Below are 24671 nucleotides of genomic sequence, written 5' to 3' on the forward strand. Positions count from 1 at the left end.
TTAATGCCTAAGCAAATGAATTTGTGTTGCATCTGTGCTTGTAGTTCAAAACAGTTAAACATGCACTATGCAAAAATCTCTTTGCCAATCCCTGGTTGCTAAAATTCTAGTAGTTCACCTGATTTTAGTTTGTGACAAAAAAAGCAAGTTTAGTGTAGAGAACAGTGGAGGCTCCTCAGAGGAGAAGGGGAGAACCATCCTCAGTGAATTTCATGAAAAAATGTAGTGAAACATTCAAAGTTATCCTTTCTAAATACATTCATGTCACCAAATAATTTATTAAAACAAACTGTTTTGCAATGAAGGTTTACAGTAGCCTCCACAGCGCTTTGTAGGGTAGCCTCCACTGGGAGGACAATGCAAAACCTAGGAGGCTCATGGTTCTCTTCCCCTTCCATAGACATACACAGTAATTATGAGGATGTCCTCCTTCTGGAGGATGTCCTCCAACCTATTAGAGCTCTTGCAGCATGAACTGACAAGTTGTCCACCCAATCAAGCTAGCGAATGTAGCTAGCTAGTTTAGCCTACTCAAACACCTGGCTCAAATAGAGAGGGATGCTATGTTAGCTAGCTGGCTGTGGGTATCCAAAACGGGAACTTTTCCAAGTCAAGGTAAGCTTTTGGTTTTATTAATTTATTGGCACCAGGCCCGCAGGTGTAACTGCTTGCTGACTACACTGTACTGCCTGATTGTAGCAGATTTACTAATGTGTTAGTTCTAGTAGCTATGTTGAATATGACCTTAGCTAATAATGGTGATAGCGATGTAGGCTGTGTGTAGCGGTTATGATATGGTGGTTTGGCTTGGAAAGATTCTTCGGCCTGGTCACAGACAGCTGATATTTTGTGCACTGAAGTCCACAAGCGAAGGGTAAAGGTGAGAGGAGGAGAGAGCGTAGATGTGAGAAGAAATTATAGCTACAATGATCAAAGTGATCATGCTGTTTGTATGTGGCTGCTATGAAACTGTGTTTCGTGTGATCAGGGGTGTATTCATTCCGCCGAGTCTGTTAAACCTTCTTAAACCGAAGCAAACGGAATGAAGATAAAAATATCTGAATTTGTCCAATAGAAACTCCTGTTTAAAATTGTTGGACTAATGATTACACTCTAGATCAGCTAGAAGAAAGCAAGAGTGCAAGGTAGTATTGAATGTGTCACTGTCTGTCACCTTGATTATTCAAATTTCTCTCGACCTGTGCACCTACATTGTAAACTTTAATTCATAGGCTAGGTTGTAGCAATCTCATTATGGATACAGGGAAATTCTAATAGTAGCCTAAACCTATTGTTACATTGAGCTGGGTGAATGGAATATGAATGACAGTAATCCAATATGCTGTAATAGAAATGCCATGATAAAAATATATAATCGTCCTCCCTCGTCTTAAAATAGCACCGACTGCCACTGGTAAAGGAACATCGTGCCATCAAAACCACTGTGAAATATCTTTTCACTAACGAAAAAGATTGTATTTTCAGCTGTTTGAAGCTGGTGTACACCAAAAGTAAAAAATGCCAAAACAAAACATAAGGGAAGCATCGAAATAGCGGACAAAGAAAAAAATCTACCAAATCTACTTGCTTTCAATGAGAATGACAGATCTATAAGTCACATTTCTACGTGAATTTGGTCAGGTAACCCAAAAAGTTAAATACTGTAGCTTTAACCAAAACTAAGCTAGCAGTGTTATTAAAAGTCAATATATGAAACACTTTGACCTATAAAACAAAAATGAATAAAACAATTTGTGCTGATTTTTAAAAATCTGTTATGCTGGTGAATGAGGACCCAAAGCGACTTAAGGAAAACAGAGTCTTTATTCCAGTATATGACAAAAGTAATAATCCTGGATATTATCAAGGAGAAAACAAAACAGGAAAACTGAAATCCACTCGTCAGTAGCGAGGACGGACTGGAGACTCGACCATAGACTGCAGGTTGCTTCGGGAAGGCACCGACCGTAGCAGACTAAGACACCTGCTCACACGCAGCATCTGAAGAAGGTAAAACACGACAGGGCGAGACAAGGACACAGAACAGCGAACATCATACAAGGATCCGACAAGGACAGAAGCGGAAAACAGAGGGAGAAATAGTGGCTCTAATCAGAGGGCAAAATAGGGGACAGGTGTGAAAAGAGTAAATGAGGTAGTTAGGAGAATGAGGAACAGCTGGAAGCAGGAACGGAACGATAGGGAGAGAGAGCAAGAGAGGGAGGGGAAGAGAGGGATAGAAAGAGGGAAAGAACCTAATAAGACCAGCAGAGGGAAACGAATAGAAGGGAAAGCACAAGGACAAGACAATATATGACAAAACATGACAGTACCCCCCCACTCACCGAGCGCCTCCTGGCGCACTCGAGGAGGAACACTGGCGGCAACGGAGGAAATCATAGTTCAACAAACGGTCCAGCACGTCCCGAGAAAGAACCCAACTCCTCTCCTCTGGACCGTAACGGGAGACGATGAAGAGGGAATCTAGGGCTATTACTCTTATAAAAATAAGACACGGGAAGAAAACTGTAAGCGTTAGCGCAATCAGGACCAAACAGGCCAGGAGAGTAACAACTAGGGACAGACTGAGACACAGCAAGGCTAAGACCAGGAACAGGAGAGAGGCGGTGGCTGTGGACAGACTGAGACACAGCAAGTGCAGGAGCAGAACCAGGAGAGATGCGGTGGCAGGGGACAGACTGAGACACAGCAAGGGCAGGAGAGATGCGGTGGCTGGGGACAGACTGAGACCCAGCAAGACCAGGAGCAGAAGCAGAAAAAAAGTTACTGGACTTATTCTGCGCGCAGTCCGAACAAGCAGCCACGAAACGGCGCGTGTCACGCTCCTGAGTAGGCCACCAAAACCGCTGGCGAATAGAAGCAAGCGTACCCCGAACGCCGGGGTGGCCAGCTAACTTGGCAGAGTGAGCCCACTGAAGAACAGCCAGACGAGTAGAGACAGGAACGAAAAGAAGGTTACTAGGAGAGGCGCGCGGTGACGGAGTGTGAGTGCTTGCTTGACCTGTCTCTCAATACCCCAGACCTTCAACCCGACAACACGCCCCTCAGGGAGAATCCCCTCGAGATCGGTAGACGCTACAGAAGAACTGAAGAGACGGGATAAAGCATGAGGCTTGGTGTTCTTAGTACCCGGGCGACAAGAAATCACGAACTCGAAACGAGCGAAAAACAACGCCCAACGAGCATGACGCGCATTGAGTCGCTTGGCAGAACGGATGTACTCAAGGTTCTTTTGGTCTGTCCAAACGACAAAAGGAACGGTCGCCCCCTCCAACCACTGTCGCCATTCGCCTAGGCCTAAACGGATTGCGAGCAGTTCGCGGTTAGCCACATCATAGTTACGTTCCGACGGCGACAGGCGATGAGAAAAATACGCGCAAGGGTGGACCCCATCGTCAGTATCGGAGCGCTGGGACAGAATGGCTCCCACGCCCACCCCCGACGTGTCTACCTCGACAATGAACTGTTTAGTGACGTCAGGTGCAACAAGGATAGGAGCGGATGCAAAACGCTTCTTGAGGAGATCAGAACAACAATCATACGACCGGTGAGGAGGAAGGGAGTTGGTTCTGGACCGACTGAAGACCGTGCGCAGATCATGATATTCCTCCGGCACTCCTGTCAAATCACCAGGTTCCTCCTGTGAAGAGGGAGCAGAAGAAACAGGAGGAATAGCAGACATTAAACATTTCACATGACAAGAAACGTTCCAGGAAAGGATAGAATTACTAGACCAATCAAAAGAAGGATTATGACACACTAGCCAGGGATGACCCAAAACAACAGGTGTAAAAGGTGAACAAAAGATCAAAAAAGAAATGGTCTCACTATGGTTACCAGATACTGTGAGGGTTAAAGGTAGTGTTTCACATAATATACTGGGGAGAGGACTACCATCCAAGGCGAACATGACCGTGGGCTCCCCTAACTGTCTGAGAGGAATGTCATGTTCCCGAGCCCAGGCTTCGTCCATAAAACAGCCCTCCGCCCCAGAGTCTATTAATGCACTGCAGGAAGCTGCCGATCCGGTCCAGCGTAGATGGACCGGCAAGGTAGTACAGGTACTTGACGGAGAGGACAGTCTAGTAGCGCTTATCAGTCGCCCTCCACTTACTGATGAGCTCTGGCCTTTAACTGGACATGAAATGACAAAATGACCAGCGGAACCGCAACAGAGACAGAGGCGGTTGGTGATTCTCCGTTCCCTCTCCTTAGTCGAGATGCGAATACCCCCCAGCTGCATGGGCTCAACACCTGAGTCAGTGGAGAAAGATGGTAGTGTCGGGGAGAGGGGGGACACAGTTAACGCGAGCTCTCTTCTATGAGCTCGGTGACGAAGATCTACCCGTCGTTCAATGCGAATAGCGAGTTCAATCAAAGAATCCACGCTGGATGGAACCTCCCGAGAGAGAATCTCATCCTTAACCTTAGCGTGGAGTCCCTCCGAAAATGAGCAAGCAACGCCTGCTCGTTCCAGTTACTGGAGGCAGCAAGAGTGCGAAACTCTATAGAGTAATCCGTTATGGATCGATTACCTTGACATAGGGAAGACAGGGACCAGGAAGCTTCTTTCCCAAAAACAGAACGATCAAAAACCCTTATCATCTCCTCTTTAAAGTTCAGATAATCGTTAGTACACTCAGCGCTTGCCTCCCAGATAGCTGTGCCCCACTGCCGAGCCCGACCAGTAAGGAGTGATATGACGTAGGCAATCCGAGCTCTCTCTCTTGAGTATGTGTTGGGCTGGAGAGAGAACACAATATCACACTGGGTGAGAAAGGAGTGGCACTCAGTGGGCTGCCCAGAGTAACATGGTGGGTTATTAACCCTAGGTTCCGGAGACTCGGAAGACCAGGAAGTAGCTGGTGGCACGAGACGAAGACTCTGATACTGTCCTGAGAGGTCGGAGACCTGAGCGGCCAGGGTCTCAACGGCATGCCGAGCAGCAGACAATTCCTGCTCGTGTCTGCCGAGCATCGCTCCCTGGAACTCGAGAGTAGAGTAGAGAGAATCCATAGTCGCTGGGTCCATTCTTGGTCGGATCCTTCTGTTATGCTGGTGAATGAGGACCCAAAAGCGACTTAACGAAAACAGAGTCTTTATTCCAGTATATGACAAAAGTAATAATCCTGGATATTATCAAGGAGAAAACAAAACAGGAAAACTGAAATCCACTCGTCAGTAGCGAGGACGGACTGGAGACTCGACCATAGACTGCAGGTTGCTTCGGGAAGGCACCGACCGTAGCAGACTAAGACACCTGCTCACACGCAGCATCTGAAGAAGGTAAAACACGACAGGGCGAGACAAGGACACAGAACAGCGAACATCATACAAGGATCCGACAAGGACAGAAGCGGAAAACAGAGGGAGAAATAGTGGCTCTAATCAGAGGGCAAAATAGGGGACAGGTGTGAAAAGAGTAAATGAGGTAGTTAGGAGAATGAGGAACAGCTGGAAGCAGGAACGGAACGATAGGGAGAGAGAGCAAGAGAGGGAGGGGAAGAGAGGGATAGAAAGAGGGAAAGAACCTAATAAGAGCAGCAGAGGGAAACGAATAGAAGGGAAAGCACAAGGACAAGACAATATATGACAAAACATGACAAAATCAAAATGAGGAAGCCAGGATTTATGGCTACAATGAGCACGTTTTGCAGAGCACAGCTTTTCGAAGCGGGGTTTGAAGCATGATACTGCAACTCTCAGCTCCTGCTCAATGTTTAGCTGGGACCTGTACTTGGTCTTCAGTGCAGCAACAGCAGAGAAGCCAGTCTCACAAAGATAAGATGTTGCAAAAGGAAGAAGAATGCCCATGGCCCTCTGCCCTAAGAGTGGATACTGCCTCTCTACACTCAGCCAGAATTCACTCAGTGTCTGTGATGTGAACCTCAGTCTCAATGTGGAGTCAGACGTCATATCAATGAACTGGTCTTCCTCTGCAGAGCTGAAACCAGTTGGAGCTGGTGCATTGAAAGGATCTCTCACCCAGTCATATTGGGAACTGTTTTCAGGGAAGTACTTTTTAAAGAATCCCATCAGTGATGAAATATGCTCCTTAATATATGGAATCACTGAGGTGGCATCACAGTCAGTAGTGTAAACAAATTCATGCAGGTTCTCGAATGAATCAGTATTTCCTTCATCAAGTCGCCTGCCCCACATAAAGCTTTCGAGTGAAAGAGCTGATCCTGTCTGTGACCTGAGGGAGGTGTTTATCTTTCCCTTGAAGCTGTAGATTTAGTTCAGCTTTCCAAATATGTCACTCAGGTAGGCCAGTTTTGCCAGGAAGTTCTCATCACAAAAATGTTCTGCAAGGTCATACTTGTGCTCCGGTTCGGAAAACATTATTTTCTGCTCTCTGAGCTCAAAAAACTCGGGACAAGACTTTTCCCCGGGACAGCCACCTTGCTTCACTGTGAAACAGCACAGCTTGATGTTCAGCTTCCATCTCCTCACAGATAGCAGAGAAGAGTCTTGTTTTTGGTGGAATGGTCTTTATAAAATTGACTACACCTACAATGTCAGTCATAACCTCACTTAATTCAGAGGAAAGGTGTCTTGATGCCAGTGCTTCTCTGTGTATAACACAGTGTGTCCACTCAGCATTAGGTGAGACCTTCTTGATGAGTGCCCGAAGTCATTTTCTCATCCCTGCCATGGTCTCTGCACAATCACTGCAAACACCAATGCAGTTCTCTCACTTTAGCCCATTCTCAGTCAGGAAGCAGTCCAGCATTTTGAATAGCTCTTCAGCTGTGGCTCTGTTTTTTTGTTGCTGTCAGTTGCTTCATCGAACTGTGAGGCAAAACGTTTGTCTTTGAGTTTATCTACAAGCTGTTCTTTAAGATCGATAGTAATGTCCTTTATACGTCTGGCGACAGTGTCATTGGACAGAGGGATAGTTTTTATAAAAACGTTGAATAAAAATAGAGTTTAAGTTACCTGTGATGAATGTTGAAAACAAAAACTGTAATTTCTATATGCAGGAAATATTATTTTAATAATGGACATGTTAAGAATTGACTACCAAGGTCTGTGTTTCGTGTAGGTTTACACCACCTTGCCAATTTTATAACTGTGTAGATATCCATAGGACAAGGTAACTCTGATCAATATTGGCTAAATACAAGCAAAGATTAAAAAAATTGTAGAGTGGATTTATGAAAATATTTTGACAAATGTTACCTTATCCTAGTGAGATTTACACGGGTATCAAAACGCCGAGGCGGTTTAAGCACGAAACACTGACCTTATTTGAAGTAGATCAAGACATTCTGTATGGAAGACATGAACGGTAAAATAACGAAGGAACTCCTTTCAAGTTCAGCCGCAAGTTATTACAGGAATTATCATGCGTCGACTATTTCTCTCTAAACCATATACCTTTGACTATTACGAGCCTGCTGCTGCCTACCACCCCTCAGTCAGACTTCTCTATCAAATATCAAATTATAGACTTAACTTTAATAAACACACAGAAATACAAGCTTTAGGTCAAATCCGGAAACTATCACCTCGAAAACAAAACGTTTATTCCGTTCCGTATTTTATCTAACGGGTGACATCCATGAGTCTAAATATTCCTGTTACATTGCACAACCTTCAATGTTATGTCATAATTATGTAAAATTCTGGCAAATTAGTTCGCAATGAGCCAGGCGGCCCAAACTGTTGCATATACCCTGACTCTGTGTGCAATGAACGCAAGAGAAGTGACACAATTTCACCTGGTTAATATTGCCTGCTAACCTGGATTTCTTTTAGCTGCAGGTTTAAAAATATATACTTGTGTATGGATTTTAAGAAAGGCATTGATGGCATTGAAGGCGTTTATGGTTAAGTACACATTGGTGCAACGACAGTCGTTGATTGATTGTTTTTTATAAGATAAGTTTAATGCTAGCTAGCAACTTACCTTGGCTTACTACATTCGCGTAACAGGCAGGCTCCTCGTGAGGCAGGTGGTTAGAGTGTTGGACTAGTTAACTGTAAGGTTGCAAGATTGGATCCCGATCTGACAATGTAAAAATCTGTCGTTCTGCCCCTGAACGAGGCAGTTAACCCACCGTTCCTAGGACGTCATTGAAAATAAGAATGTGTTCTTAACTGACTTGCCTAGTTAAATAAAGATTAAATAAAGGTGTAAAATATGTATGTATATATTTTGAAATCGGCGCCCAAAAATACTGATTTCCGATTGTTATGAAAACTTGAGATCGGCCCTAATTAATCGGCCATTCCGATTAATCGGTCGACCTCTAATTAGGATGAGCAATGTCGGAGTATATACACATGAAATTAGTAAAACCGTATGTAAACATTATTAAAGTGACCAGTGATTCCATGTCTATGTACATAAGGCAGTCTCTAAGGTGTCTCTGTTTTAGTTTCTGTCTATAGGCTGGGAGCAACAAAATTGAGTCGTGGTCAGATTTGCCGAAAGGAGGGAGAGGGAGGGCTTTGTATGCGTTGCGGAAGTTAGAGTAGCAATGATCCAGAATGCTGTCAGCCCGGGTCGCGCATTCGATATGCTGATAAAATTTAGGGAGCCTTGTTTTCAGATTAGCTTTGTTAAAATCCCCAGCTACAATAAATGCAGCCTCAGGATGTGGTTTCCAGTTTACATAGAGTCCAATGAAGTTCTTTCAGGGCCGCCGAGGTGTCCGCCGTGATTAGATTATAATCACGGCTGATTATAATCTAAGAGAATTCTCTTGGTAGATAATGCGGTCAGCATTTGATCATAAGGATTTCTAGGTCAGGTGAACAAAAGGACTTGTGTTCCTGTATGTTGTTATGATCACACCACGACTCGTTAATCATAAGGCATACACCCCCGCCCTTCTTCTTACCAGAGAGATGTTTGTTTATGTCGGCGCGATGCGTGAAGAATTTGGGTGGGCCACGTATCCCGAGTGAGCCATGTTTCCGTGAAACAGAGAATGTTACAATCTCTGACGTCTCTCTGAAAGGCAACCTTTGCTCGAATTTCATCTACCTTGTTGTCAAGAGACTGGACATTGGCGAATAGTATACTCGTGAGCGATGTGCCGGTCTACAGAGCCTGACCAGAAGACCGCTCTGTTTGCCCCTTCTGCGGCGCCGTTGTTTTGGGTCGCCTACTAGGATCCGATCCATTGTCCTGGGTGGTGGTCCAAATAGAGGATCCGCTTCGGGAAAGTCGTATTCCTGGTCGTAATGTTGGTAAGTTGACATTGCTCTTATATCCAATAGTTCTTCCTGGCTACTTGTAATAAGACTTAAGCTTTCCTGGGTTACACCAAACACAGCCTAGTTACTCTTGAATAGCAAATTGAGGCCTATCCATGAAATAGCCTAATGGAAATGGCATTGTAATCTTTCTAGGCATACACACAACAAAATGTAACAACATGGCTTCCATTTAATTGCCGTTATCCCGTCATGCTCAGGATATAATTTTTGTTTTGATAATTTCTCAATATTATGTTTGCGGTAGTTGCCTGTATCTATACCAAAGCCCCAGTATTTTTCCTTCATAGCTTGTTCTCTATCTTCTTCTTTTTTAAAGGGTGCCAATTTGTTTTCAGCACTTTTATTTCCATGACTGATCAAAATCAAAAGTTGTTTTTTCATGGCTCTCTCTTGTCCCTCTGAGGAAGACATATGGTGAGTAATATGTTTGGAACATCGAATCGCAATAAAATCACAGTATCGAATAGCAATACATATAGAATGTGAGAATCGTGATACAAGTATCAGCACCTAAGTATCGTGATAATATCCTATTGTGAGGTCCCTGGCAATACACAGCTCTAGTTTCCAGACCTTAAAATACCTAACGCTACATCTGTAACGTCTCTAACTCAACTCATACAGATGAGATAGCCTTGAGCATATTAGGCCTACTTCCACAAATTCCATTGGCTTGTTCAGGTTTCACATGTCACTGCAACCTCTCTCCCATACTGTCACTCAGCAAATAGAAGGCTACGGTATACGATAGACTAGCTATATCTTTCCAACAGTTATTACAACCTATTAATAACTGATTAATATGTCCTTGTTTTTTATATCCTATGTTAGTTATACTACGTTTAGAGTTGTATTTATAGGTATTTCATGGGTAATACTCCATTAGTTGCAATCACTGAGGCTATAACATACCAGGCCACATTTCATATAATTTCATCTGTATTATGCAATCTGGCCTGACATTTTTATTAATTTATGGGCCTGACATACGGTAATATGCATCCACCCACTCTCATACTCCCTTCCCTCGCGACTCGGAGACTGTTATTCATAATCACAATGTTCCTATTTCCCAAACTAGAAAATCACATCAATGACTTGGTTGAACACGATCCCTTATTCATATCAGCATACATGCGATTTAACGTTGTGTTGTTTACAATCATATGGTGGTTAGGAGAAGTGTGGCATATTGAAATCATCACAAAAAACGTTAGCTGGAAGCCAAAATAAAATATAGCCAACGATCGAAAGCCAGAGCAGCATCTGAATTCGTAGCTAATGACAAAATGAGGTTATCCATTGTGAATAACGCTGCAATGTCCTTGGCATGGTGTAAATAAGAGGTAAAAGTAGTTAACTAACGTTAAATTAGAATTCCCAAAGTTGAAGATGAATGTAATTTAACGTTACATACCTGAAACCACAAGGGCCTCATTTGGTCCAACTGTGTGGCAATTACCCATGTTATTTAAAAACACGGATCCCAAACCAAGTGCGTATGTCGCCTACAAATCTGTTGCAACACAACCGATAATAAAAACCCGACGTAATAGACCGATTTCTCTCGTCTTCGAACCCGTTCACCGCCCCGCCCCTATCATTAAGAGAAAAGAGATCCCCCGGGATTTCATAAAATGGAGATTTCACCTCGGCAGACCTCAATACAAGAGGGGTCTAGCAGCGACGTCATCTCACACAGCAGTCATCCCTCAGGGTCTCTATGCTGCCATCTACTGATATGACATCTCTCAGTGCGTTGCAGAATGACAATCCAAAGATTTGTATAATTAAATCAAGATAGACCACAGCCTGTCGTTTCAAATGGAATCAAATGAGTCATAGTGGGCAGAACAAGCAAGGAGGTGGGCAGAACCGAGGCGCACTGTAAGCCTGGTGCGTGGTGCCGGAAGTGGTGGTACCGGGCTGAGGACACGCACCTCAGGCTGACCGATTTTAGTCTCATCTGACCAGAGTACCTTCTTCCATATTTTTGTGGAGTCTCCCATATGTATTTTGGCGAACACCAAACATGTTTTTTTTTTTTTTTCTTTAAGCAATGGCTTATAGTCTGGCCACTCTTCCATACCAGCTTTGTGGAGTGATTGGCTTAAAGTGGTCCTATGGACTCCAATCTCCGCTGTGGAGCTTTGCAGCTCCTTCAGGGTTATCTTTGGTCTCTTTGTTGCCTCTATGATTAATGCCCTCCTTGCCTGGTCTGTAAATTTTAGTCAGCGGCCCTCTCTTGACAGGTTTGTTGTGGGGCCATATTCTTTCCATTTTTGAAAAATTGATTTAATGGTGTTCCGTGGGATGTTCAAAGTTTCTGATATTTTTTAATAACCCAACCCTGATCTGTACTTCTTCACAACTTTGTCCCTGACCTGTTTGGAGAGCTCCTTGGTTTTCATGGTGTCACTTTTGTGACGCCTTGGTCTTAGTATTTTGTGTTTTCTTTAATTATTTGGTCAGGCCAGGGTGTGACATGGGTTTATGTTGTTGTATTGGGGTTTTTGTATTATTGGGATTGCGGCTGAGTAGGGGTGTTGTATGGGCTTGGCTGCCTGAGGCGGTTCTCAATCAGAGTCAGGTGATTCTCGTTGTCTCTGATTGGGAACCGTATTTAGGTAGCCTGGTTTCGCTTTGTATTTCGTGTGTGATTGTTCCTGTCTCTGTGTAGTTTCAACAGATAGGCTGTAATTAGGTTTCACGTTCCGTTTTTTGCATATGTATAAGTTATTTCATGTATCACGATATCTTCATTAAAGACATGAGTAACCACTACGCTGCATTTCGGTCCGACTCTCTTTCCACAAACAAAGAACGCCGTTACAGCTTTATTGGTGGTGCCCCTTGCTTAGTGGTGTTGCAGACTCTGGGACCTTTCAGAACAGGTGTATATATACTGAGATCATGTGACAGACCATGTGACACTTAAATTGCACACAGGTGGACTTTATTTAACTAATTATGTGACTTCTGAACAAAATTGGTTGCACCAGATCTTATTTAGGGCCTTCATAGCAAAGAAGGTGAATACTTTTCTGTTTTTTTTTAAATATGTTTTTGGAACAAGTATTTTTTTTCAATTTAAATGACTGGTTGTAAATGCAACAAAATAGAAAAAACACCAAGGGAGATGAATACTTTTGCAAGGCACTGTACACTACCGGTCAAAAGTTTTAGAACACCTACTCATTCAAGGGTTTTTCTTAATGTTGACTATTTTCTACATTGTAGAATAATAGTGAGAACATCAAAACTATGAAATAACACATATAGAATCATGTAGTAACCAAAAAAGTGTTATACAAATCAAAGTATATTTTATATTTGAGAATCTTCAAATAGCCATCCTTTGCCTTGACAGCGTTGCACACTCTTGGCATTCTCTCAATCAGCTTCATGAGGTAGTCACCTGGAATGCAACAAAATAAGAAAAACGGCAAGGGGGATGAATACGTTTTTGCAAGGCACTGTACGTGTGAGTAAGAGTGACAGTGAAGGTGTGTGTCTGAATGGGGGAGAGGTTGTTGAAAGTCACCCAGTAAAATACCACTTGAGTAAAAGTCTAATGGCCATAGAGTCAGTGGATGGCCATAGAGTCCGTGTGGATAGTCTGTGGGCGAGAGAAAGCAGTAGTTGTTAGCCATCTACCAGTCTTATGACCGGGGGATAGAAGCTGTTTTGGAGTAGGTCTGAGCCTTGATAAACCGGTACCGCATTCCTGTTGGGAGCATAGAGAACAGTCCATGGCTTTTTCTCAATTAGATTCCGTCAACTCCTACGTCCTCTCTCCTCTGTCCTCTCTGGCCTCCTTTTGAAAGTTTACGAGGATAGGACGCTGAGAGAGGGAAATTCAGACCCAGACTCAAAATTGAGCTCAGGTGCATCTTGTTTCCATTGATTTCCTTGATTGTTCTACAACTTGATTGGAGCCTACCTGTGATAAATTCAAATAATTGGAAGTGATTTGGAAAGGCACACCCCTATATACAGTGCATTCGGAAAGTATTCAGACCGCTTTACTTTTTACACATTTTGTTACGTTACAGCATTATTCTTAAATTGATTATATTGCCCTCCCCCCATCAATCTACACACAATACCCCATAATGACGAAGCAAAAACAGGTTTTTAGAAATGTTTGCAAATGCATTAAAAATAAAAACTGGAAATATCACATTTACATAAATATTCAGACCCTTTACTCACTACTTTATTGAAGGGCCTTTGGCAGTGAGTCTTCTTGGGTATGACCCTACAAGCATGGCACACCTGTCTTGGGGAGTTTCTCCCATTCTTCTCTGCCGATCCTCTCAAGCTCTGTCAGGTTGGATGGGGAGCGTCGCTGCACAGCTATTTTCAGGTCTCTCCAGAGATGTTAGATTGGGTTCAAGTCTGACTTCTGGCTGGGCAACTCAAAGACATTCAGAGACTAGTCCCGAAGACATTCCTGTGTTGTCTTGGCTGTGTGCTTAGCGTTGTTGTCCTGTTTGAAGGTGAACCTTCACCCAGGTCTGATGTCCTGAGCGCTCTGGAGAAGTTTTTCATCAAGGATATCTCTGTAGTTTGCTCCGTTCAACTTTCTCTCGGCCCTGACTAGTCTCCCAGTCCCTGCCACTGAAAAAACCTCCCCACAGGATGATGCTGCCACCTCCATGCTTCACCGTAGGGATGGTGCCAGGTTTCCTCCAAATGTGACGCTTGGCATTCAGGCCAAAGAGTCAATCATGGTTTCATCAGACCAGAGAATGTTGTTTCTTATGGTCTTGGAGTTCTATAGGTGGCTTTTGGCAAATTCCAAGCGGGCTATCATATGCGTTTTGCCGAGGAGTTTGCTTCCGTCTGGCCTCTCTACCATAAATGCCTGATTGGTGGAGTGCTGCAGAGATGGTTGTTCTTCTGGAAGGCTCTCTCATGTCCACAGTGGAACTCTGGAGCTTTGTTAGAGTGACCATCGGGTTCTTGGTCACCTCCCTGACCAATGCCCTTCTCCCCAGATTGCTCAGTTTGGCCAGGTGGCCAGCTCTAGGAAGAGTCTTGGTTGTTTCCATTTTAAACTGTTTCCATTTAAGAATGATGGAGGCCACTGTGTTCTTGGGGAGCTTCAATGCTGGCAAAAGAAAATTGTACCCTTCCCCAGATCTGTGCCTCGACACAAACCTGTCTCGAAACTCTACAGACAATTCCTTCAACCTCATGGCTTGGTTTTTTCTCTGACATGCACTTGTAGTCAGGAATGGGAAAGTGATTGTTTCCTACAGAGCAGAAAATGTGTACATTTCTTGACGTCTTTGAAAAGCAAGTCTGGTAAAGATCTTTTTTTTGTCTTAAAGAGGCAGTTTTTGTATTTTTAGACTGTCTTGAATAAGCTAAGTAGCCAATAGACAGAGGGTAGCATAATTTGTCTGATTCTTTGTAATAATGGTATGGGAATAATGCATTTTATTTTGTAAAGTGGTATCTTGCATCAAAAAACACACAAAGTGGATAAACAGGTTAATATCAAGCCCTGTATTTTTTTCTCTCCAAAAGTCTCATGAAATGTAGGCCTACATTCAACACCACACATTGGCCATTGTTTTTAATGGTAGGCCACTCTGGTAGGAGTGGCCTCTGTTTTAGTTTGGTCAGGGCGTGAGTTGGGGTGGGCATTCTATGTTTTTGTTCTAGGTTGTGTATTTCTGTGTTTGGCCTGGTATGGTTTCCAATCAGAGGCAGCTGTCGATTGTTGTCTTTGATTGAGAACCATACTTAGGTAGCCTGTTTTCCCACAAATCATAGAAGCTGTTGTTTATTAGTTTATTCCAATTGGGGATAGGGATGGTAGGGTTTGTGGGGAATAATAAAGGAAAGGATATTCCAAAAAAGTGTGTGCATAAACACTACCGTTCAAAAGTTTGGGGTCACTTAAATCTTTGTTTTTGAAAGAAAAGCACAGTTTTTGTCCATTTATAATAACATAAAATTGATCAGAAATGCAGCGTAGACATTGTTAATGTTGTAAATGACTTTTAGCTGGAATCAGCAGATTTGTTATGGAATATCTACATAGGCGTACAGAGACCCATTATCAGCAACCATCACTCCTGTGTTCCAATCATATGTGGTGTTAGCTGATCTAAGTTTATAATTTTAAAAGGCTAATTGATCATTAGAAAACACTTATGCAAATATGTTAGCACAGCTGAAAACGGTTGTTCTGATAAAAGAAGCAATAAAACTGGCCTTCCTTCACGTGAAGAGGCGACTCCGGGATGCTGGCCTTCTAGGCAGAGTTCCTCTGTCCAGTGTCTGGGTTTTTGCCCATCTTAATCATTTCTTTTTATTGGCCAGTCTGAGATATGGCTTTTTCTTTGCAACTCTGCCTAGAGGGCCAGCATCCCGGAGTCGCCTCTTCACTGTTGACGTTGAGACTGGTGTTTTGAGGGTACTATTTAATGAAGCTGCCAGTTGAGGACTTGTGAGGTGTCTGTTTCTCAAACTAGACACTCTAATGTACTTGTCCTCTTGCTCAGTCAGTTGTGCACCGGGGCCTCCCACCCCTCTTTCTATTCTGGTTAGACCCAGTTTGCGCTGTTCTGTGAAGGGAGTAGTACACAGCGTTGTATGAGATCTTCAGTTTCATAGCAATTTCCTGCATGGAATAGCCTTCATTTCTGAGAACATAAATTGACTGACAAGTTTCAGAGGAAATTCTTTGTTTCTGGCCATTTTGAGCCTGTAATCGAACCCACAAATGGTGATGCTCCAGATACTCAACTAGTCTATAGAAGGCCAGTTTTATTGCTTCGTTGATCAGAACAACAGTTTTCAGCTGTGCTAACATAATTGCAAAATAGTTTTCTAATGATCAATTAGCCTTTAAAATTATAAACTTGGATTAGCTAACACAACGTGCCATTGGAACACAGGAGTGATGGTTGCTGATAATGGGTCTCTGTATGCCTACGTAGATATTCCAGCTACAATTGTCATTTACAACATTAACAATGTCTACACTGTATTTCTAATCAATTTGATGTTATTTTAATGGACTAAAAATGTGCTTTTCTTTCAAAAACAATGACATTTTTAAGTGACCCTAAACTTTTGAATGGTAGTATATGTATATATTACACACACACACGGGATTGGAAATGATGCAGACAGTTACATTGATGAAGCAACAATCTATCCACAATATTAAAGCTGATCCACCCCCCGAAAAAAAAGGATGTTTCATCCTTTTATTTTTACGATTCATGATGTTTTTAAGGTGCTGGCCATCTGTGGGCTTTATGGTGAGACCAGTTAGTGTGTGTGTGTGTGTGTGTGTGTGTGTGTGTGTGTGTGTGTGTGTGTGTGTGTGTGTGTGTGTCGTTACAGGAAGGAAAACGTTATGCTCTATTTCTTCCCATTATTTTCTCTCTGACAGGAGTGAAGCGGCTTTCGGCAACCTTACTGGAGACGACAAGAAGTAAGACTTATATCTTATTTAGAATGTGCTGGATGTTTGGCTCCTCTTCTGATCACTGTGAGTCATCATTCACCTCAACAAAATTATAGTGTCTACAAATACAACCCCATGACATGGGCACATCCAGGTTTGAGAGTAGGAATACATTGAATACAATTGATAAATGTATTTCATCAACCCTCTCTCTCCTCTTGTGCAACAGGGGATCCTGGTGTTCACAATCATCCAGTTTAAACCAGCCAGCTATGAGGACTACGTGTATCCCCAATGGGCTAAGGGGATTGGCTGGGTCATCGCCACGGTGTCCATCATCTGGATCCCCCTCAGAGCTCTTCTCAAACTGTGGGTTCTGCCTGGCTTAATCAATGAGATACTGAATTACTATATACTCATCTGTCAGTATCTATCTCTCTCTCTCTATTCATATACCTACCTATAGCATTATTGCAACTTTAATACAACACCTTGCAGCCTCCTCAAGAGGTTCTGGTGTAATGGCTAAGCTAAGGTGTTGAACACAATTCCATTTTTATGTCATTTTTGCCATGTTTTATTAAAGTTTTGTCTTCCTCCCCCAAGAGATTAGTAAAGTTAATCACCCCCTATTCACCGGACAATGAGAAGTCAAAAGTACCACACTACCTGGAGATGGGAAGACAGACATACCCAAACATAGCAGTCATCAGCTGCTTTGCTCCTCTACCAGAGAAGCCTCACATTCAGACAAACCTCTGATACTGATGACCTCTGTGCCCGTGAGGTAGGAACTATGATAGGCTTGGAGAGCCAGGTGAGGGTTCACTCTGTATGTTGAGCTTGATTCACATTGGGACTGGAAACCAAACTGTGGACTGTCTGTGGCCTCAAGAACTGACCACTATTGGTGTGGGTTATACACCAATAGTAAATCTCAATACTGTATTGAGATTTATACAGTATTACAGATTCATCAATGGAGACGTGGCTTGTTCTCCAAGTGAATGTCAAGACCTTTTTTTAACACTATTATAGTCAATAATGTGAAAACATATACACAAAATTGATATTTTATATTCAAGAAGCTTACCTACCTCTATTTTGAGTCGTCAGAATGGAATATGATGAGGAGTGGGTAGTGGTAAACATGACGGATAGACCTTAACTAACATGTCCATATGTTGCACTGTCTGAGCTTTGGTATTATGTCACGTTTAAAAACAATATGCCACATGTTGCCATGGATAATCTAAGTCAATGATCTTAGAACTGGTTGTTAGGCTACATATGATATATTATGTAAAATATCCATTGCAATCTGACAAAGGGTTACGTTCCGTGACTCAAATGATAAGTTACCGTTGTAAAATGTTTGTAAATGACACAGTATATCAACATTCATTTGATATACTGTATATTAAAAAAATACTAAAAGAAAATTTATGAAAGGAAATTTAATCAGGCATAATTATGTCAAGTATTATAAAACCTCAAAATAATCAGGATATTGTCATGTAAAGCAAAAATAAAAAAGCCAACTGACTCCAAGTCCAAAGGGTGTGCCAGATTTTTACAATCACCAGTAGGTGGTGTCACAAACACCACGACAGAGGTTCCTTAGAAAAACATATTCAGAGGAGTTTCGTTTATAAACCTGTCCGAGATTATGCCATCTAGTTGATATTTGTTCAATGAACAGAATAGCTCTATGAGTGTAGGTCTATTTGGATAGAATTTGACAGTAAAGTGTCATCAATAAGAAGAAAACAAATGATGGCACACAAAACAGGGGCCACCTTTGACAATTCTTATTTCATTTTATTGAGAAATATCTACTGTATCATACAAGTACACACTTGGGGGAAAGTATACATGTGCACTCATGAGTTAGTAACTTCCTCGAGACAAGATGCCAGTGTTTTCTTTATGCTCATCCCTCCAAATGGATCCAAAGTCAAAACATAGAGAATGACAAAGGCCTCTTGCGGCCAAAAGGTCATATTAGTATGGGCAGCGCCATTGAGGGCTTCCACCATTTTAATGTAGTCAAATGGGTGGGACTTCTAACTTCATTGGCTGACTCCTCCTGGTGACCCTGTTGGAGTCATGTCCAACCGGGTCATCAGGAGGGATCAGCCAATCGTGAAGAAGAAAATTTACGAAGCATCAGTGGCGTGGCCCGTGCTGTTACAGATGCCATAATGGTACAGATACAAAGATGAGTCCTCTATCTATCTCTATGGTGCAAAACAATTTAACGGCCTTATTCAATCAAATACGCTTTAGCTGACATTTGCAAAACTTATGTTTTGTAAATGTCGGCGGTGGACCTGTGTTAGAGCTGTCAAATCCACAAGCATCTCCCGGCAGGTGTGGCTTTGTGACAATGATAAAGCGCAGACCTCCCGGGTGGCGCAGTGGCTAAGGGCGCTGTACTGCAGCGCCACCAGAGACTCTGGGTTCGTGCCCAGGCTCGGTCGTAACCGGCCGTGCCTGGGAGGTCTGTGGGGCGACGCACAATTGGCCTAGCGTCGTCCGGGTTAGGGAGGGTTTGGCCGGTAGGGAAATCCTTGTCTCATCACGCACCAGCGACTCCTGTGGCGGGCTGGGCGCAGTGCGCACTAACCAAGGTTGCCAGGTGCACGGTGTTTCCTCTGACATATTGGTGCGGCTGGCTTCCGGGTTGAATGGCGCTGTGTTAACCTCTTGAATCTAGGGGGCACTATTTTCATTTTTGGAAAAATAACGTCCCCAAAGTAAACGGGCTATTTTGTCAGGACAAGATGCTAGAATATGCATATAATTGACAGCTTAGGATCGAAAACACTCTAAAGTTTCCAAAACTGTAAAGATATTGTCTGTGAGTATAACAGAACTGATATTGCAGGCGAAAGCCTGAGAAAAATCCAATCAGGAAGTGACTCTTATTTAGAAACCTCTGCGTTTCTATGCGTCCCTATTGAGCAGTGAAAGGGATATAAACCAGATTCCCTTTTCTATGGCTTCCCTAATGTGTCTATCGTCACAATACATAGTTTCAATACATAGTTTTTTATTTTGAAAAATGAGCCTGAACGTCAACATTGTGTCAGTGGTCAGCTGAAGTCTCTCAGAGTGTTTTGTGCGTAAAGGACAAATGCGGCCATTGTTTCTCTCTCTCCTACTAAGAAGCCACCAGTCCCAGTTGATATATTATCGAATAGATATTTGAAAAACACCTTGTGGATTGATTATAAACAACGTTTGCCATGTTTCTGTCGATATGATGGAGCTAATTTGGAATATATATATGTCGTGACCGCAATTTCCAGTCGATTTCTCAGCCAAACGTGAAGAACAAACGGAGCTATTTCGCCGACAAAAATAATATGTTTGGAAAAAAAGAACATTTGCTATCTAACTGGGAGTCTCGTGAGTGAAAACATCCGAAGCTCATCAAAGGTAAACGATTTATCATGACCAGGTTGCTTGCTGCTAGCTAGGCGTAATGCTATGCTAGGCTATCAATAAACTTACACAAATGCTTGTCGTGCTTTGGCCATAAAGCATATTTTCAAAATCTGAGATGACAGGGTGATTAACAAAAGGCTAAGCTGTGTTTCAATATATTTCACTTGTGATTTCATGAATAGGAATATTTTCTAGTAATATTTATGTCTGTTGCGTTATGCTAATTAGTGTCAGTTGATGACAACGCTCCTGGACATATACATTTACATTTAAGTCATTTAGCAGACGCTCTTATCCAGAGCGACCCGGGATGGGTAGTATCAAGAGGTTTTAAGAAGCAGGGTGGCTTGGTTGGGTTGTCTATCGGAGGACGCATGACTTTCAACCTTCGTCTCTCCTGAGCCCGTATGTGAGTTGTAGTGATGAGACAAGATAGTAGCTACTAAATGATTGGATACTACGAAATTGGGGAGAAAAAAAAGATGTAAAATGTAAAAAGAGCAGCTGCTCACCGATTTTGACAGCTCCAACACCGCCAAAACATCAGCTATGCACATGTCGGCAATTGCCGCTTAACAATTGATCTGATTGAATCTAGGCCTATCTCATATGGTTGATTTATGGAGTGGGGAAATACACTTGGTCATAAGTGATGGTTGCGTAATCATGCTTGACTGTCCCTTATACACATTTGCTGATTGGTGATGGTTGACATAGGGTTTGAAAAACGTACAAGCGGACGCACTTGATACATAACAGGCTAACCAAATCGGCTTGTTATTAAAAACACGTCAAAATAGTAAAAATGGATCGAGTGTCTATGGTTAGACAAATGTACCAACAATCAAAGTTAAAATATTTATATAAAAAATAATACAAATATCAGTGTTTTGTTCCATTATTTTAAACATATATGTAATATGACCTACAAAAAAAAATGATCATGTGCAATTGATGGCATACTCTTCCCTCCCTCCCTCCCTCCCTCCCTCCCTCCCTCCCTCCCTCGGTCCTTCTATCAGTCAGTCAGGATGGTCATGTAGAATAGATGACGCACAGGAGCAGCAACCCTCTTCTCTTCTCCTAAGTTTTATGTGGCTTCATTCTAAAACAAGGCTGCTAGAGCAATACACCAAAGCCCATGTTGTAGCAGCACTCACAGTAATTCAGTAGTGGTTAAGAGTACCTGCCCATCCTCTAATCTCCAGCCCAGATATCACTCCACCACACACAGCCTCCTCCACACCTCCTCAAACCGATCCCTTCAGTCCAAATCCAGTTGAACACTCGTTTGTTTGTTTTTGTCGTTGCCCAGCAGAGGTCGCTAAGGAGTCGTCACAATGGTGCTTGCTGCCTGGCTCTATCGGCTCCTCCAGTTGCTTAACTTCCTGCTCTGTTGCTATGACATCTGTTCCACCGGCCTCATCTGAACATCTCCGATCTAGAGGCCGACAAGCGGAGTTACATACACAAAAAAATAGAGGCATCCAACAAACTGCATGAATGTCCTCTATAAAAGCACACTGTTTCAGTCTATGCAGGTCAGGAACATTGACAACATATAGTACCATTGGTCTATCTAAGAGAGAGGCAGGATATAAGTAAGCCAAATGTTGACAGAAGCAACAGATAGACAGAGCACTACTTTACCTGGACATGAGGCGGGGCGCCCAGAATGTATGTGACTGCACTGGCTATGTCTTGTGCTTTCAAACACTGCAGAGGAAAAAAGGCCAATTAGTAATACTGTTTGTTAAAGTATTTGTATTGAGAGAAGCCATAGGCTCATCCACCACAGGAGGCTGCTGAGGGGAGGATGGCTCATTATAATGGCTGGAAGGGACCAAATGCAATGGTATCAAAACCATGTATTTGATACCATTCCCCTCATTCCGCTCAGGCCATTACCATAAGCCCGTCCTTCCCAATTTAAGGTGCCACCAACACACGGACTCGCACAAATTCTAGCTGCCTTACTTTTATACTCTCATATACAGCAGCTGCTTTCTCTGGATCGCTGTTGTGGTGGCGGAAGGCAAACTCAGTCTCCACTATTCCAGGGGATATACACTATGGAAGAGAAAGGCTCAAACCATGCTCGTTGTTGATGTTTATACACACACACACACACACACACACACACACACACACACACACACACACACACACACACACACACACACACACACACACACACACACACACACACACACACACACACACACACACACACACACACACACACACACACGGTTATACATACACGGACGAATACACACACATACTCAACAATCATCTTTCTATCTAATAATTGTATAAGCCATTTGTCAGATTCATATGAAAAACTGTGACAAGGTAATGTTGCTCTGCTAACCGTGGCTCTGATGTGGGTCTTTGCTTCCCGTAGCTCTTGCCGCAGCCCCTCGGTAAGAGCAGTCACAGCATATTTTGTGGCACAGTAGAAATGTTCATCTGCACTAGGTACCATTCTATGTCCCCCCATACTATAGCAGGGAAGAAGGGAGGGCGGGGGGTAGTAAAAGATAGTGAAATAATGGCATGTAAATGATTGTGCTTACATCCCCATCCTGGTATCCCTCTGAATCTTCTGTCTAAAACCAAGAGTGAAATTGTAGGCCTTCTTCACTGTATCTCCTGAGAGAGTATTTCATCATTTAGTATTTCATAACAGGCATTTAATGGGCTGTAAAGAAGCTGTAGTCTACCTGTTAATATTGATGATGTGGCCATCGTCCACATTCCGCTCTTTCATTGACTGGTAGGCCTCACGTGTACAAATAGACAAGGCCAGGACATTCACCTATAAGGGGGAGCTTCTGTCAAAAACAAGCACCTGCATCTGCTTTCACACACAAAAATACTTGTTTTAGACAGTCTGTCTAGGTGAATGAGAATACAGTTTTAGTTCTCAACAGTGCTAAGGCCCCTTGTGAAATGACTTCCTAAAACAGACCAAAAATGACCTCAGACAACATACTGGTTGGTTACTGGCTGGTCACACAGGTAGAGAGTGTCATTGTGTGTCACTGTGTCAAATTGTGTCACCTGACCTGTCTCATTCATCATATGACCGTGTCACAGTGACTTTGAGAGTGATTCCAGGCAGGGCAGGTTAAAGCCACAGTGGAGTAGCTAAGGTAGCATTGGGGGGTTGCCACAGCAGAACAAGGTCAGAATACAGATTACACCATCTAAAAATATACACGCCATACACATTCATCTTGGCTGCCATGGCAAAAGATGGACAGGCGTTAGAAATGCTCAGTTCCTCTGGAGGGATGGGACTACTTTTAGAGCAGAGGGGCTCCACCTGGGGGTCTTGAATGGAATGGTCAAGAGCTCCATGAATCACAGTGTAAAGAAAAGTCCCAGCATAATAGAAATAACACCTGCCTTCTTCCACAAGTGGACCTTTTTGTAGTACCACTGCCAGGTCTATTCTCATAACCAATGGAACGACTTCTTGTGAGGGGTAGTGTGTGTGGTTATGTGGGTTCACTGAACCCCCTGAACTACGCTTCACACCACCTACTCTACAACAACCAGTATTTCCCTTGCTTAGCTAGTTATTCTCTTCCTTTTTTATATTTCTGCTCGTTAAAGCGTGTATGTGTGTAAACCCATGTGTACAGTGTGTGTGTTGTCCACTCACGTCGATCATGTTCCTCCAGCTGTCTGTCTTGCCACTGAGCAGGGGTTCATTGTGGGCCAGACCTGCATTGTTGATACACACGTCCACCCCCTGGTGCAGCGTCTTGATGGCAGAGAACATAGACAGGATGTCCTCCTCACAGGACAGGTCACACTTATAGGGGATCAGCGTACCGTTGAAGCCCGCACTCTGGCACTCTGCTGCCAGCTTCTACAAACACAACACAGATAGGGACAAGACCTCGGTCACAAATCAGGTAAACACATGTCATGCAATTTTTTTTAACCCTCTTTATCTCCCCAATTTCGGAATATCCAATTACAATCTTGTCTCATCGCTGCAACTCCCCAACGGGCTTGGGAGAGGCAAAGGTCGAGTCATGCGTACTCCGAAACATGACCCGCCAAACCGCGCTTCTTAACACCCACCCGCTTAACCCGGAAGCCAGCTGCACCAATGTGTCAGAGGAAACACTATTCAACTGCCGACTGAAGTCAGCCTACAGGCGCCCAGCCCACCACAAGGAGTAGCTAGAGCGCGATGAGCCAAGTAAAGCCTCCCTGGCCAAACTCTCCCCTGACCCGGACGACACTGGGCCAATTGTGTGCCGCACTATGGGACTCCCGGCCAGTTATGACACAGCCTGGGATCGAACCCGGGTCTGTACTGACACCTCTTACACTGCTGCGTCACACGGGAGGCCCTTGACATGAGAATTTAAAAAACTCCAGATTAAAACTTTGCATGTTGTGCTTTCAGCATTCAAAATTATTAGTAATGAAATATGCCTAATGAATTTGGTCAATCACACTGATTTCAGCTGTAAAGAAACATTGCCCTACCCATTCACCCATA

General features: G+C 43.2%; 2 protein-coding genes across 3 annotated transcripts in view; both read right to left on the minus strand.

Moving 5' to 3' along the window:
- LOC124010839 (flotillin-2a-like) overlaps positions 1 to 10920 on the minus strand; it is a 37122-nt gene extending 26202 nt beyond the window's left edge. The window contains exon 1 of one of the 2 annotated variants that reach the window (XM_046323572.1): positions 10673 to 10920. In XM_046323572.1, the coding sequence (XP_046179528.1) occupies positions 10673 to 10721 (49 nt within the window). In that variant the 5' untranslated portion in view covers positions 10722 to 10920. The remainder of the gene's footprint in view (positions 1 to 10672) is intronic. The other variant, XM_046323564.1, reaches the window with a different exon arrangement.
- A 10228-nt stretch (positions 10921 to 21148) lies between these two features.
- LOC123994594 (dehydrogenase/reductase SDR family member 11-like) overlaps positions 21149 to 24671 on the minus strand; it is a 44390-nt gene continuing 40867 nt past the window's right edge. Inside the window, exons 2-7 of the mRNA XM_046297383.1 lie at positions 23817 to 24026; positions 22870 to 22964; positions 22518 to 22647; positions 22121 to 22213; positions 21794 to 21859; positions 21149 to 21584 (exon numbers count right to left, since the gene is read on the minus strand). Of these exons, the coding sequence (XP_046153339.1) occupies positions 21543 to 21584; positions 21794 to 21859; positions 22121 to 22213; positions 22518 to 22647; positions 22870 to 22964; positions 23817 to 24026 (636 nt within the window). The 3' untranslated portion in view covers positions 21149 to 21542. The remainder of the gene's footprint in view (positions 21585 to 21793; positions 21860 to 22120; positions 22214 to 22517; positions 22648 to 22869; positions 22965 to 23816; positions 24027 to 24671) is intronic.

This window comes from Oncorhynchus gorbuscha, linkage group LG02 (genome assembly GCF_021184085.1).
Source record: "Oncorhynchus gorbuscha isolate QuinsamMale2020 ecotype Even-year linkage group LG02, OgorEven_v1.0, whole genome shotgun sequence".
Taxonomy (NCBI): Eukaryota; Metazoa; Chordata; class Actinopteri; order Salmoniformes; family Salmonidae; genus Oncorhynchus; species Oncorhynchus gorbuscha.